Source organism: Hyperoodon ampullatus (genome assembly GCF_949752795.1).
Source record: "Hyperoodon ampullatus genome assembly, chromosome: 3".
NCBI lineage: Eukaryota > Metazoa > Chordata > Mammalia > Artiodactyla > Ziphiidae > Hyperoodon > Hyperoodon ampullatus.
The window spans coordinates 39422654-39435484 of NC_136916.1; the positions used below are offsets into that span (position 1 = coordinate 39422654).

The window sequence follows — 12831 nt, forward strand, 5'->3', positions numbered from 1 at the left end:
AGCCAGGGCTCCAGTTCTGAGAGAAAGGGACAAAATGACCCTTGAGTGGCCTTAACTCTGTAGCTTCAGGGCGTAGTTATTCTCCTGAAAATGACTGTGGAGGAAGAGGTAGATGGTGACAACAGGAAGAGAGCTTTACCCCAGGTCACTGGGGCGAGACAAGGGAATTCCTGAATAGGGACACCCCTACCCCCCACCCCTAAGGAGGGAGAGATCATCCCTTTAGAGAGCACAGCCTGGGGGTGGGAAGTCTGCCGGCGCATCCCCTACTCCTGCTGGGCTCAAGCAGCTAGCCCACCTGCCATTTTCATGGTGCCTATAAAGTGCCATCAGCAAAAACACAGAATCGGGGACTGTGCTGTGGGCAGATGGTCCCAACACTTCAGGCCCTGTGGGACACTGGTGGCATCCGGCCCCAGCCACTCTCCTGGTCCCTGCTCCCCAGTGGAGCTTCTCCTCCCTCACTCCGTTCTGCCCGGTGCCTCCCCTGTTCCTCTGCTGGTGCCCTGGGCCAGGTCCTCCGGCCAGTACTGGTCCTCCATATACTGCTCCATGTCTGTGCTGCTGTCGGGCTCTCTGTCCTCAGGGTGGGGTTGGAGGCTGCTGGCCTCCTGCTGTTCCCACTGCACCTCCACCAGCCGGTAGAGCTCCATGGCCGTCACGGCATCTTCCACCGACGAGTGCCCATGCTGGCCCACCTGTGGACGAGAGCCCACGCATCACTGCCCGCAGTCCTGGTGGGGCCCAGCGGCCCGGGCCGGGTCCTGGCCCAGAGATGCATACTCTCAGAATGCGGGTGTACAGCCTGGTACAGCGAGAAGGGCATGGGTCCTAGTCACACAGACAAGTGCTAGAATCCCAGCTGTACCACAAGCCTAGCTTCTTGAAGCCCGTTTCCTCACATAGAAAACCCGGTTAAAAATCTCTGCTTCAGGGCTTCCCTGGTGGCACAGTGGTTAAGAATCCGCCTGCTAACACAGGGGACACGGGTTCAAGCCCTGGTCAGGGAAGATCCCACATGCCGCAGAGCAACGAAGCCTGTGAGCCACAACTACTGAGCCTGAGCTCTAGATCCCGCGAGCCACAACTACTGAGCCTGCATGCCACAACTACTGAAGCCCGTGTGCCTAGAGCCCGTGCTCCACAAGAGAAGCCACCGCAATGAGAAGCCCGCACAGCGCAACGAAGAGTAGCCCCCACTCTCTGCAGCTAGAGGAAGCCCGCGCCCAGCAACGAAGACCCAATGCAGCCTAAAATAAATAAATAAAATAAGTAAATTTATTTAAAAAAAAAAATCCCTGCTTCAAAGCCTTGAGGAGCAGATGGAATTATGAATGTGAAGCACAGCAGGAGCAAGAGTGATCAGCTGCCCCTGACCGAAGGCTGCAGGAGATGGAGTTCTACATGCAAGCGTGGGGACAGAGCCAGGAACTGGGTGGGAGACAGATCTGAAAGACAGCAGCCCGGGAGGGTGTGGCTGGCTGTCACAAAGCACTGGGGAAGGAGGGCGATGGAGAGAAAACACCCAGGGCTGTGTGGACATGCGGGAGCCCCAGGACTGGGACTGGCAGGCTGGAGGCACAGCCCACGGCCTGTCCGTGGCCAGGCCAGCATGGAGGCCAGGCCCTCTCGCTCCCCCAGCCCCCTGCACCACGCACCTGGATTTTCTTGTGCAGCAGCTGCAGGGCCAGGTCCTTGAGAGAGACGCGGGTCCGGGCGTGGAGGCTGGGCTGGCTGAGGAGGCTGGGGACATAAGTGGTGTCCCGGGTCTGGCCCCGAGGGTGGATGTACTTGAGGGCCTGGAAGTCATTGTGCAGGGCGTGCCCCACCAACACCTTGCCCTTCAGGAGCTTGAGGATCTGTGAGCAGAGGAGGAGTCGGGAAGGCCCCACTGTCAGGTGGGCACAAGACACATCCTGACACCCTGACCAGTGGGTGTGGGGACCCCTCTGGAGTGAGGCAGCACAGAGGGGCGACCACGGGCTCCACTGTCAACCAAGTCGCCCCAAGTTTGAATCCAGACCCTCTACTCACTACTTGCTATAATCAGGGGGCCGCTTAAGCTTCCCCCACACCTGCAAAACAGGAAAGCTGGCGACGGCACTGGTGGGGTGGTAGTGAGCATTAAGGGGCTCTTGGATGGGTAAGTGACCCAATACAAGCACTCTTTCCTGCCAGCACAGGCTCTTCTCTCTCAGCCCGGAAGACCTCGCCAGCCCCCCAGCACCCCCCACCCCCACCAACTCCTCTCATGGCAGGTCTCAGCTTACACATCAGCAGGCCGCCCCCAACGCCATCAGGACCCCCGCTGTTCTCTCCTTCGGGGGATTCGCCACATTTTCTAAGCACACATTCAGCTCCGCGTGGCCTGTCCGGCTGCCCCCCACTGTGAGCTCATGGTAACACGCAGGGACCGTGTCTGCCTGGACTAGTGATGCTCTGTGACAGCTCAGCACACAGGAGTGTGTCAGTGTGAAGTCCCAAACTGTGCCAGGCACTGGAGACGTATCACCAACTGCAGCTTTTACAGCATTAATGGAACGGTCCTTATCTTCAGGATTCTGTCCCTTTGCCCCTCTGCTGTACAGGACTTCCGCTTCTCACCCTCGAAACATGCTCTCTGGCTCAGCTCTCACCAGCTACACAATGCGCGCCTCTCTTTCCTGCCTCCCGCCCTCCTCAGGCCCTAGGGAGGCCACGTCCGGGGCCATGGGCATCTCCTTATCACCCGCCACCAGCCTCCCACAGCTGCCTCTGCTAGTGACGCGTGGTTTATCGCTAAACTCAGCCTTCAGAGCATATGGATAAGGTGCATTTAGACTTTAGTGGTAGGGACGGGCCACCCCACTCTAGTCACCACCCCCCCATAACACACACACACACACACACACAAAAACACAAGCCACGTGGTGGGAAGGCACCCAGCACACTCCACACTGGCTCAGAGTCCAGGCAGATCCAATATGGTCCAGCTCTTGGCAGGCTGAGGGAAGCAACGGGGAGCTGGAGGGTTCACCACCTACCTCCCTTCCTGCTGCTTCTATTCCTGATCAACCTGCTTGATAAATAACCTTTTGAAAGAAATCCTTAGGGTGTATCTTATGTGAAAAAGGAAGACACAAGATGACATACCAGTATTTCCTAAATGCACCTCATCCCAAGAATAAACCAGAAATGTTAAATAGTTCTGCTACAACGCTTGGTTTGAAAATGCAAAATGTTCCAACACGATTGATATATTAGGATGTGACTTGAGAATAATGCAAATTTTGCCCTTGAGAAACAGAAGGGCGAAAGTGAATGCAGAAACCTCACCTAGCTGAGCAGAGCCACTGGGGAATCCAGAAAGCGCCCACGCCTTGCAAGTCTACCAGCCAGCCAGCGCAGTTCACCAGCGTGCTGCCCACACCTGGCTTCCCACTTCCTGACTTCGGATAATTCCCTCAACCCCTCCCACAGTGCGAGACGCCACCCCCCTGACACCCACTTCCCCGAGCGCTCCAGGTCTTTTCAAGGCAGAGTGCTGTACTTATGCATTTCTCAACCACTGAAGCTGTGCAAAACTGTGCTCCCACTGTTATTAGGTTTCTATCTTTTTATTTTTGGGGTGTCATTAATGAAGTTTTTTGGGCATTGTGTCCCTAACCCCTTTTCCCCATCAGCTCTGGGGTTTTTATCGTAAAAGTTTACACAGCATGATGGTTTTTAGGAACACACACATCAGAGCCCTACCAAGGCCTAGAGACCTGCAGGATCAGAATCTCTATGGAGGAATCTGAGGACAAGGATCCAAGATCATTAATAAGGATTTAGGTGTTTCCTATGCTCGAGGATGTGTGGGAATTCCTGGCATGTCAGTGTGGTCCCAACACTAATTTTTTTCAAAGCAATGAAAAACTAACATTAAAAAAATACCGAAACATTTAACACCTGAAGGTGACAGCACTGTGGGCCTTACAAATTTTACGCAGACACATAGTGCTTTTATGACAGAAAAGAAGCTATTTTGCATCTTACAGTCGGCGCGGCCTCTCCATAAACACTACCATGTGGGACACCCCAGCACCCCTTCCACGCAGGTAGGGCAGGATTTCTATTCACCCTTTTCTATGGAGAGGAAACCCACTGTTTGGAGAAGTTAAGTGACTTCCCAATGGTCTCTCGCTTCTAGTGGCTAAGTGTTGACTCAGGCCCGGGGCTGCTCTTCCCAGCCCATCACACTGACCCCAAGCCCCCAGCCCTGCCCTCACCTCTTTCTGGGCCACCTGGAAGGGGATGGCCTTGCGCATGTGCTGCCTGGTGATGCCGCTCCAGCGAGTGCGGTAGTCCACGATGGGCATCTCAGGCTGGATGTACTTGTCGTAGAGGACCTCGCCGTGGTAACTCACCACAGAGCAGCGGGCCAGCTCACTCACCCGTCCTCGGGGTCCCGTGCCCACCATCTCACAGTCGATAGCCACGCACTTGCTGGGCAAGGGCCCAGCAGATTCTCTGGGGGTGGGCCTTCTGCTGCCTGGGGCACCTCCAGATTCAGCCCTTGGACGCTGCCTCACACTGCTGGCGGCTTCGGTGCCTGGGGAGGATCCTGGCTCCGGGGGTGTGTTCCGCAACCCATACTCCTGCAGCAAGGCTTTCCGGGCCATGAACCGCTGGTGCTGTCGGCTCTTCCTCTTGTGTTTCCTCCGAAGCATATCCTTGGCATTCAGGCTGGCCAGGGAAGGGCACAGGCACTGGGCAGACTCAGGAGCTTCCTGGGCCACCATCCCAATCAGCTCACCGCTCAGGGCAAGGGAGGTCTGGGAGGTAATCTGCCTACGGGGCGGCAGCCTGGGGAGAGAACACATAGGGCAGAGGGGCTGGGTGAGGAGTGTTCCAGGCCAGCCCTGCCCCTCCATCTCTCTTCCTCCCTCCCTGCAGTGCTCTACTACGAGGCTGCCCCAGAGCCCTACACTTTGTCTCAGCATCCCAGATGGAGTCAAGGACCTATTTTAATAATAATTGCACTCATACAATCAATACCACCTGCAAAACCACTGTTTTAAGTACTTTACATGGGATCACTCAATCTTCCCAACAACTTGAACAAAGCATTATTATCCTCATACCACAGGTACAAAAACTGAGGCACAGAGGTTAAGTAACTTGCCCGATTAATACCTAGACAAAGGCTGATGTGAACCCAGAATCCATGCTCTCAACCTCCAAGCCATAGTTTACCTCCAATACCATTAGCATCAAAACATTTTAGAGGTATGGCCATGAGAAAATAAAGGTTACAGAAATGGCATATATATGATATTCTATTTTAAAAAAAACAAAAACAAAAACTTTATGAAATGTGAACGCAAGACCCACAGCAAAACCTGGAGAAAATATTTCACAGGAGGCCCACAATAGTTGTATTTTTGGTATGTGTTAACTAAAATGATGTAATCTATTAAATGCCTTTCTTCTAATTCACTCATCACAACACTGTCTACAAACATTTAAATACAGTTGGACATGTAGTTTAATCACTGAAGCCTACAGGCACTGGTGTGCTGGTAAACCAGCTCAACTCTAAAAAAGAAACAGAAAAAGCCCTGACCTATAGTGCTGCAGATTCCTGTGGTACCTCCCACAAGCTCTCCATCCCTGAACGCTGGGTTGTAAAGAGATGCTGTCTCACACCACTGCCACAGAAAATATTTGTTGTTCACATGGGTTTGCAAATCCCATGCAATAAGGCCGGCATCTTCCCAACAGTGAAGGATGTAGCCTGGAAAACCTCATTTTGTTTGCTGTATTAAGACAGCCAGTATGTTTTGAACACACCAGAACACCAGCGCTTTGAAGTAGACAGTGCAGGGGCTAACTCAGCTCTGTATAAGTTACCTAACCACTGAGCTTCAGGTTCTTTGCATATAAAATGGCCCTACTCTCCTTCCCGTGTGAAGAGGAAAAGGCACAATCCACGTGTGCTAGGATCTGCATATATTTTTTTAACTTATTATGCTTTATTTTTTTTAATTCTATTGACGTATAGTTTATTTACAATGTTGTTAATTTCTGCTGTACAGCAAAGGGACTCAGTTACATGTATACATACATTCTTTTTCAGTCTTTTCCATTATGGTTTATCACAGGATATTGAATATAGTTCCCTGTGCTATACAGTAGGACCTTGTTGTTTATCCATGCTATACAAAATAGTTTGCATCTACTAATCCCAAACTCCCAATCCTTCCCTCCCCCACCCTATTATTAAGAATACTAATTATTACCGTCATTTGGTTCATTAATCTGTCTTTAGTCAAGACTATATACCTTGATGTAGCCTTTAAAATCTTTATAGGTGACCAATTTTAGTTGCATCTGTATTCATGAAAATGCTATTTCCTAGTACATCTGGATAAAATTTAGCTGCTCATCCTTAACTCCTGCATCAACTATTCTTAATAGGAACAAAGGGATTTTCTATGCAGTCAGCAGTGTCATGTCCCAAGTTTCCCTTGGTTAGTGTGTATTTGGATTGTGGCCAAATCCCCATTAAAATGCATATATTATATGCTCCCTGCATATATGTATATTTTTAAAGGATTTTATCTTTTTATTGTTTACCTTTTATTTATTTATTTATTTTGGCTGAGCGGCATGTGGGATCTCAGTTCCCCAACCAGGGATCGAACCCGCACACCCTGCATTGGAAGCACGGAGTCTTAACCACTGGACTGCCAGGGAAGTCCCTTTTGCCTTTTTATTTTATTTATTTATTCATTCATTCATTCACTCATTTTTGGTCACGCAGCTTGCGGGACCTTAGTTCCCCAACCAGGGATTGAATCCGGGCCATCCATCCATCCATCCATTCATTCATTTATGGTCACCCGGCTTGCGGGATCTTAGTTTCCCAACCAGGGATTGAACCCAGGCCTCGGCAGTGGAAGCGCCGAGTCCTAACCACTGGACCACCGGGGAATTCCCTCCTGGCACGTATTTTATGCTCCCTTTCCCCCAGAGGTGAAGACCCCTGCTCATGGTTGGTAACCAGTTCTTCCCAGTCCAGAGCTGCCTCAGCCTGGACTCCCAACCCACAGGCCTTCCTCCTGCCTCCCTTCCCACTCACATCCCCCCTACCCTTTCTACATCCTCCAGGAAGCCCTTCTGGAACAATCCTCCGGGTTGCACAGGCCAATGTCACACTGAGGCCCCTGGGGTCCCAACTGTGGCAAGAGCTGGGCAGAGAGTTACAAAGAAAGATCCTGGACTCCAAGAGTTGAGTCTCACTGCAGAGACAGAAACGGAGCAGAAGGTGTGTGAAGGGCTGCGTGAGAAGTGCCAGGGAAGCAGGACAGGCTGAGGAGGTTAAGTCTGCGTGAATGTGGGACAGTAGCCCTCCAGGTAGAAGGGAGAGGAATCAGTGGACATGTTAGGGGCAAAGGCCTGAAAAAAGTACCCCAGGGCTGAGGAAGAGGGGCCCACCTTCAGCCTGATGCCATTTGGGCGTAAGGCACATGGTAGGCCTGGCTGGAGGAACTGCCCCTGTCCGCTTTTTACCACTCTACCTTCTGCCTGCACTCTGGGAAGCCCGTCACACTCTGGTGGCTTTTCCTACCCCAAGGTGGTGTCCCTATACTGGTCTCAGCGGGTCAAGTGAGGGAGCCCCAAAGGCACCTAGGGAGGTCACTGAAATATGGCACAGTAGCCCTGACCCCATACAATTACAGTCTAACTGGGGAGCAAAGAAGTTCACCTCTCTCTGCTCTGGCAGCACAATCAGAGAATTTACTACACTTTTCAAAGTCAATAGTTACATACAGCCTACCTCAGAGCACTCTGAAGGCAGGCAGAGAGCTTTGTTTGTCTCTGTCCCTTCCCCTACAGCCAGCCCGGAACCTGGCATGGAGCGGATCCAGAAGCTGACACCAGGCCTGCTATCTGCCAGACTGTGGGACTACAGAGCTGGAAGTGACCACATCCTCAGGGAACTCTGGTTTGGTTGGAAGAGAAGTAGTCAGGAACTTACAAGAGTGTGCTCAGGATGGGAGCAATGGACAAAGGACCCATGCCTGAGTCACCAGGCCAGGTATTTAAAAAGCAGAAGCGCTAGGTTAGAAAAGCCCTGGCAGTGGAGGGGACACTTTGAAGGGTTTCAGAAAGGTCTACCAGGAGCCCAAGAAGGGAAGGGCATCCAGACAGAAAAAAACACAGACACAAAGTCCAGGAGGCAAAGCACATCCATGGTGGGAAAGCAAGGAGTTTGGTGCATCAATTGGAAAGCAAGGAGGTAAGGGGAGAGGAGATGGGTGCAGTGTGGACAGTGAGAAAGAACTGTTCCTGGAGAGTGGTAAAAGTTTGGGCTTAATCCAGAGGTGGATGGGAACCAATTTCCCTAGAGTTTTAGCGTGAGGGGGATCACAACTGCCATATAGGAAGAGACCTGGAGAACATATGAATCTGAGCAATAGCAGCAGAGGCTAAGAGAGATGGGAGGGGAGATGAACTGCCATTTGGTGATGCCTGGGCCGGGGGAGGCACAGTGACTCATCCTGACTTATCCTCCCTCTGCTTGCTTATCCCTTCCCCAAGAAGTCTTCTCCTTTTTAAAAGGGCTCTTAACTGTAATCAACTTCTTCATATTGACAAGTCACATATTAAGGCTGACAAATACAGAACCTCAATTTGTCTCAGCCCAGTAATGGGGAGGCCTAAGAAGACAGAGACCCACTAATAACTGACTTTTGTAGGGGAGGAGGGCCCTTTCCCTTCTCTGGGACGGCTAAGGACCTTACAGGTCAGGAGCTGAGGCCAGGACAAGGGTCAGTGGCCTCCCTAACACTGTTGCCAAGGTTTCAAAGAAGCCAGAAATTAGGATCCCTGAGAAAAAAAGGTCTCTGTGGCCCTGGCCCTGTGCTGCAAGAGATGAAAGCAGTTCTCTACATGCCCTGACCTAGCTGACACGTCAGAACCAACAATTAATCATCAAGGGGACACCTTCCTCATCCTGGGCTCCCACATGGAGCTTAGGGAAGCTCAGGAGAAGTTTTGCTCAAATAAAAGTATTTCAGTGAGGCAAACAAATCTCTCTCCAGCCCAGAACCAGCACTTTGAATCAGCAGCCACCAGGCCTTTGGGCAAAGGCCCAAAGGAACCTCGAAGTCAGAATTCCCAGTGCCCTCAGGGCCACCAACCTGCTGGCTGATCAGGAAGGTGGGCAGTTCTAGACCCTGCTCTGGCCCTAAAGAGCTAGATCAACTGGACCAAGGCACTGTCTCCTAACTTAAAACGAGGGTTTATGAAATCCTGCACTGAACTAGGTTAGGGGCTTCCCCAACCTAGTCTGTTTAAAAGGCTGATTTCCAGGCCTACTCTCCACACCTTCGTAACTGCCATTTGGGGAAACGGGGCCTGGAATCTGTATTTCAAAGAGTGCGCGGCCCCACCCCCTTGCCATGATACTAATAATCGCCCGAATTTGAGAAAAGCTGGCTCGATAAGATCCCCTGTGCTACTAAAAGTTCACAAGACGAGAACAGTCAGAGGAGAGCCCTGCACGATCTCCCCCCGCGCCGGCGTTCCGAGGAGTGACGTGTGGGAGTCCGGCCTCACCCAGGGAAGGACTGGAGGCATTGGTCACTCACTGGTCGCGGCGGCCGGGCAGACACCCACCAGGCCGAGCCCCATCGCCCAGCGCCGCCCACTCAGGCCCGAGACCCCCGAGCAGGGTGGGATGGGGGCCAGGCGGTGCCCGGGGCCAGGCCTGCACTTGGGGGAGCCCGGGAGCCGGGCCGGCCCGGCCGGGCGTCCACCGCCACAAGCCGGGGGCGGACACACCGCGCGGGGCCCTGCGGCCGGGGACACGTCGCGCCAGCCTACCCGACCCCGCGATCCCCAGCATGGTCCCCGAGATCACCTGAAAGCCCAGCGAGTCTTCTCACGCCAGCACGTGGCACCCAGGGAACGTGCAGCTCCAACACGCCCGGGCAAGCCCTGCTCCGGCCGCCAGCCTGTTGGCTTGCTGAACCGCAGCGCCCGCCTAAGACCTCTTCTGATTGGCCGGGAGCCTGGCTCGCTGCGGGTTGGCGCTTGGGAGCGTAAGGGGCGGGGACTTCTAGAGGGGTGTGGTTTGTGCCCAAGACTGGCCCAGCCCGCGGGAAATTTTAAAGCGTTTGGAGGGGATCGTGGCCTCCTATCGCCCACTTCTGCTCCCACTTTTGTCCAATCCATCCCGCTCCCTGGGCCGGGATGTGGGCTCCTATGAGCTCCGTGCCACTAAAGGCAGGCTGACTTACAGAATACACACCCACATCTGCAGAATAGGAATAACTCCTACCTCCTCGGGTGTCGAGGGGTTTCAGTGAAATAATATACACGATGGCCACTAAAAAAAGATTTTTAAAAGTCAGGTTTGCTCCTTCGGCGCTACTTTTTCATTTATCCTTTTGCGATACTTTACTCATAAGTAATAAGTTCCTAACTATGGGCTCGGCATTGGGATACACAGAATAAGAACAATCGCTGGGGACTCTAGTTGCTCATGGTTTGGCGCAGTAACAGAGGTTAACAGATAACAGTGCAACGTGAATAATAAAAACAATAACAATGAGTTTGCATTTATTATGTGAGCATTAACAGTGTGCCAGGGGCCTCCCTGGTGGCGCAGTGGTTGAGAGTCCGCCTGCCGATGCAGGGGATACGGGTTCGTGCCCCGGTCTGGGAGGATCCCATATGCCGCGGAGCGGCTGGGCCCGTGAGCCATGGCTGCTGAGCCTGCGCATCCGGAGCCTGTGCTCCGCAACGGGAGAGGCCACAACAGTGAGAGGCCCGCATACCACAAAAAAAAAAAAAAAAAAAAAAAAAACAGTGTGCCAGGCAATACACCCCTTTAATCTGACGAACGCTTTGAGATGTGTACTACTATTTCTGTTTTACGATTAAGGAAATTGACATTTCAAGAAATTAAGGGAAAACAGCGAGGGTCCAAACAAAGATCAACGCAGTCAGATTCCTTCTAGCTCCATTGTGCAAGCAGCAGTGGCATCGCAAATGTACTCAGAAGGCCAGGGGTACATGTTCCAAAAATTGGCTATTTCTGACCTGGCTACAGATTTGAGGGAAGCAGGACAAAGGAGAAGGCCACTAGAGGGATAAGGCTTTCTACTCAGATTCCTGAAGTCTTGGGGGAGCTGGAAGAAATTCAAGCCAGAGCTGGTTCACCAGCGGATTTGCGTTTGGGGAAGCTCACTCTGGCTGCAGTAGGAAAGGAATGGACCAGGCCTGGAGAAAGAGGCGTGGGTGTTGGGGTGATTGTGGGCATTCAGGTGGGATAAGATTCTGGTGGCCAGAGTGGTAGAGAGGATAAAGAGCTTGGGACAGATTCCAGAGCTCTTTCGGAGGCAACATTGAGAGGACAGAGAGCAGAAGGGAAGGGGATGCAGAGTAGCTGTTTTCAGACATGGAGACTCTGTCAGAGGCAACTCTCGGGGCAAGGAGGATTTTAAGAGAGTCAGTAACCAGATCCTCAACTTCCATGGGACTAGACCTGGGAATAGACCTGGAGTCCTTGGAGTCCAGCTTCCCTCTCCCTTTTTATAACCAGCTGTCTCCCACTTTACAAAGGAAAGTCACACACACACATTCTAAATCTTGCTCTGTGGCATTACCCTGGGAAATAAAAGTAGTTTTGGGGAAGAAGAAAAATAATGATAGGGATTGAGTAGGATAATAAAGAGTCGGCTTAGAAACCCCATTAGGGGATTGTAGATAGGGAACTTTAGGAGGCTTTGGGAGACCACAGTAAGATTAATGATCACTCAGGAAAGCAGGTTTACTTAACCATAAAACCAAGCAGGCTTGCCTAGCCACAAAACCATGTGACAGAAGCACGAGACATGCCCCAAAACAATAAAACAATGGTGGCATGAGACCCACATCCTGCCCAGTGAGCTCAGTATGGAAAGGTGCTCATTGTACAGAGACCTGAAATAATTTTTAAAGTCCTGGCTTGACCATGTAGGGACAAAAAACTCCCCTGCCCAACCTGGATGAGGAGTTGATGATGGAAGCATGACGTCTACTCAAGAATGAAGAAGAGGGGCTTCCCTGGTGGCGCAGTGGTTGAGAGTCCACCTGCCGAAGCAGGGGACACGGGTTCCTGCCCCGGTCTGTGAAGATCCCACATGCCATGGAGCGGCTGGGCCCATGAGCCATGGCCGCTGAGCCTGCGCGTCCGGAGCCTGTGCTCCGCAACGGGAGAGGCCACAACAGTGAGAGACGTACCGCAAAAAAAAAAAAAAAAAAAGAATGAAGAAGAAAGTGGTCTTTTCCCCCTCCCCCCTTTTCCTTTGATTATAAATCTAAGTTCTCGGGCGTGGCACCCTCTTGCCTTCCCGCTTGTAAGCCTCACAAGCGTCCCATTCTAATAAATCACTTCTTATCTATCACTTTGCCTCTTGCTGAATTCTTTCTGTGCTGAGACATAAAGGACCAGGCTTTTCGGAGCTCGCCCGAAATGACACCTATCAGTTTCAACAAGACTGCTCAAATATGGGTTATTATTGAGGACTGGGCAAGAAACCCTTCTACAAGTCTGATGGGTTTCTGATTCTTTGCTTTCGCTATGATCCAAGGAGGATTTAATCATGTTGCCAGCTAATGGGTCATTAAAAAAATTTTTTTCAGGCTAATTAACAGAAATGAAAAGAGCTGACATTGCCAGAGAAAACTCCTTCCACTTCTATCTGCTTTTTATGTGAACAATGTTTTTATCAGTGTTTACATCCATAAAAACAAAACAGAAGGCCCAACTCTTTCCCATTCTTGCAAAAAGTGATATTCATCCCCAGATTTATA

General features: G+C 51.6%; 1 protein-coding gene across 1 annotated transcript; it reads right to left on the reverse strand.

Moving 5' to 3' along the window:
• Positions 1-461: 461 nt before the first annotated feature.
• On the reverse strand, positions 462-4805 carry AEN (apoptosis enhancing nuclease; the record flags this gene model as incomplete). Its single annotated transcript, XM_079699835.1, has 3 exons — positions 4251-4805; positions 1659-1859; positions 462-698 (listed from the first exon to the last, which is right to left on the reverse strand). Exons 1-3 carry the CDS (start codon positions 4761-4763, stop codon positions 462-464), a joined length of 951 nt encoding a protein of 316 aa, XP_079555961.1. The 5' UTR covers positions 4764-4805.
• Positions 4806-12831: the final 8026 nt, after the last annotated feature.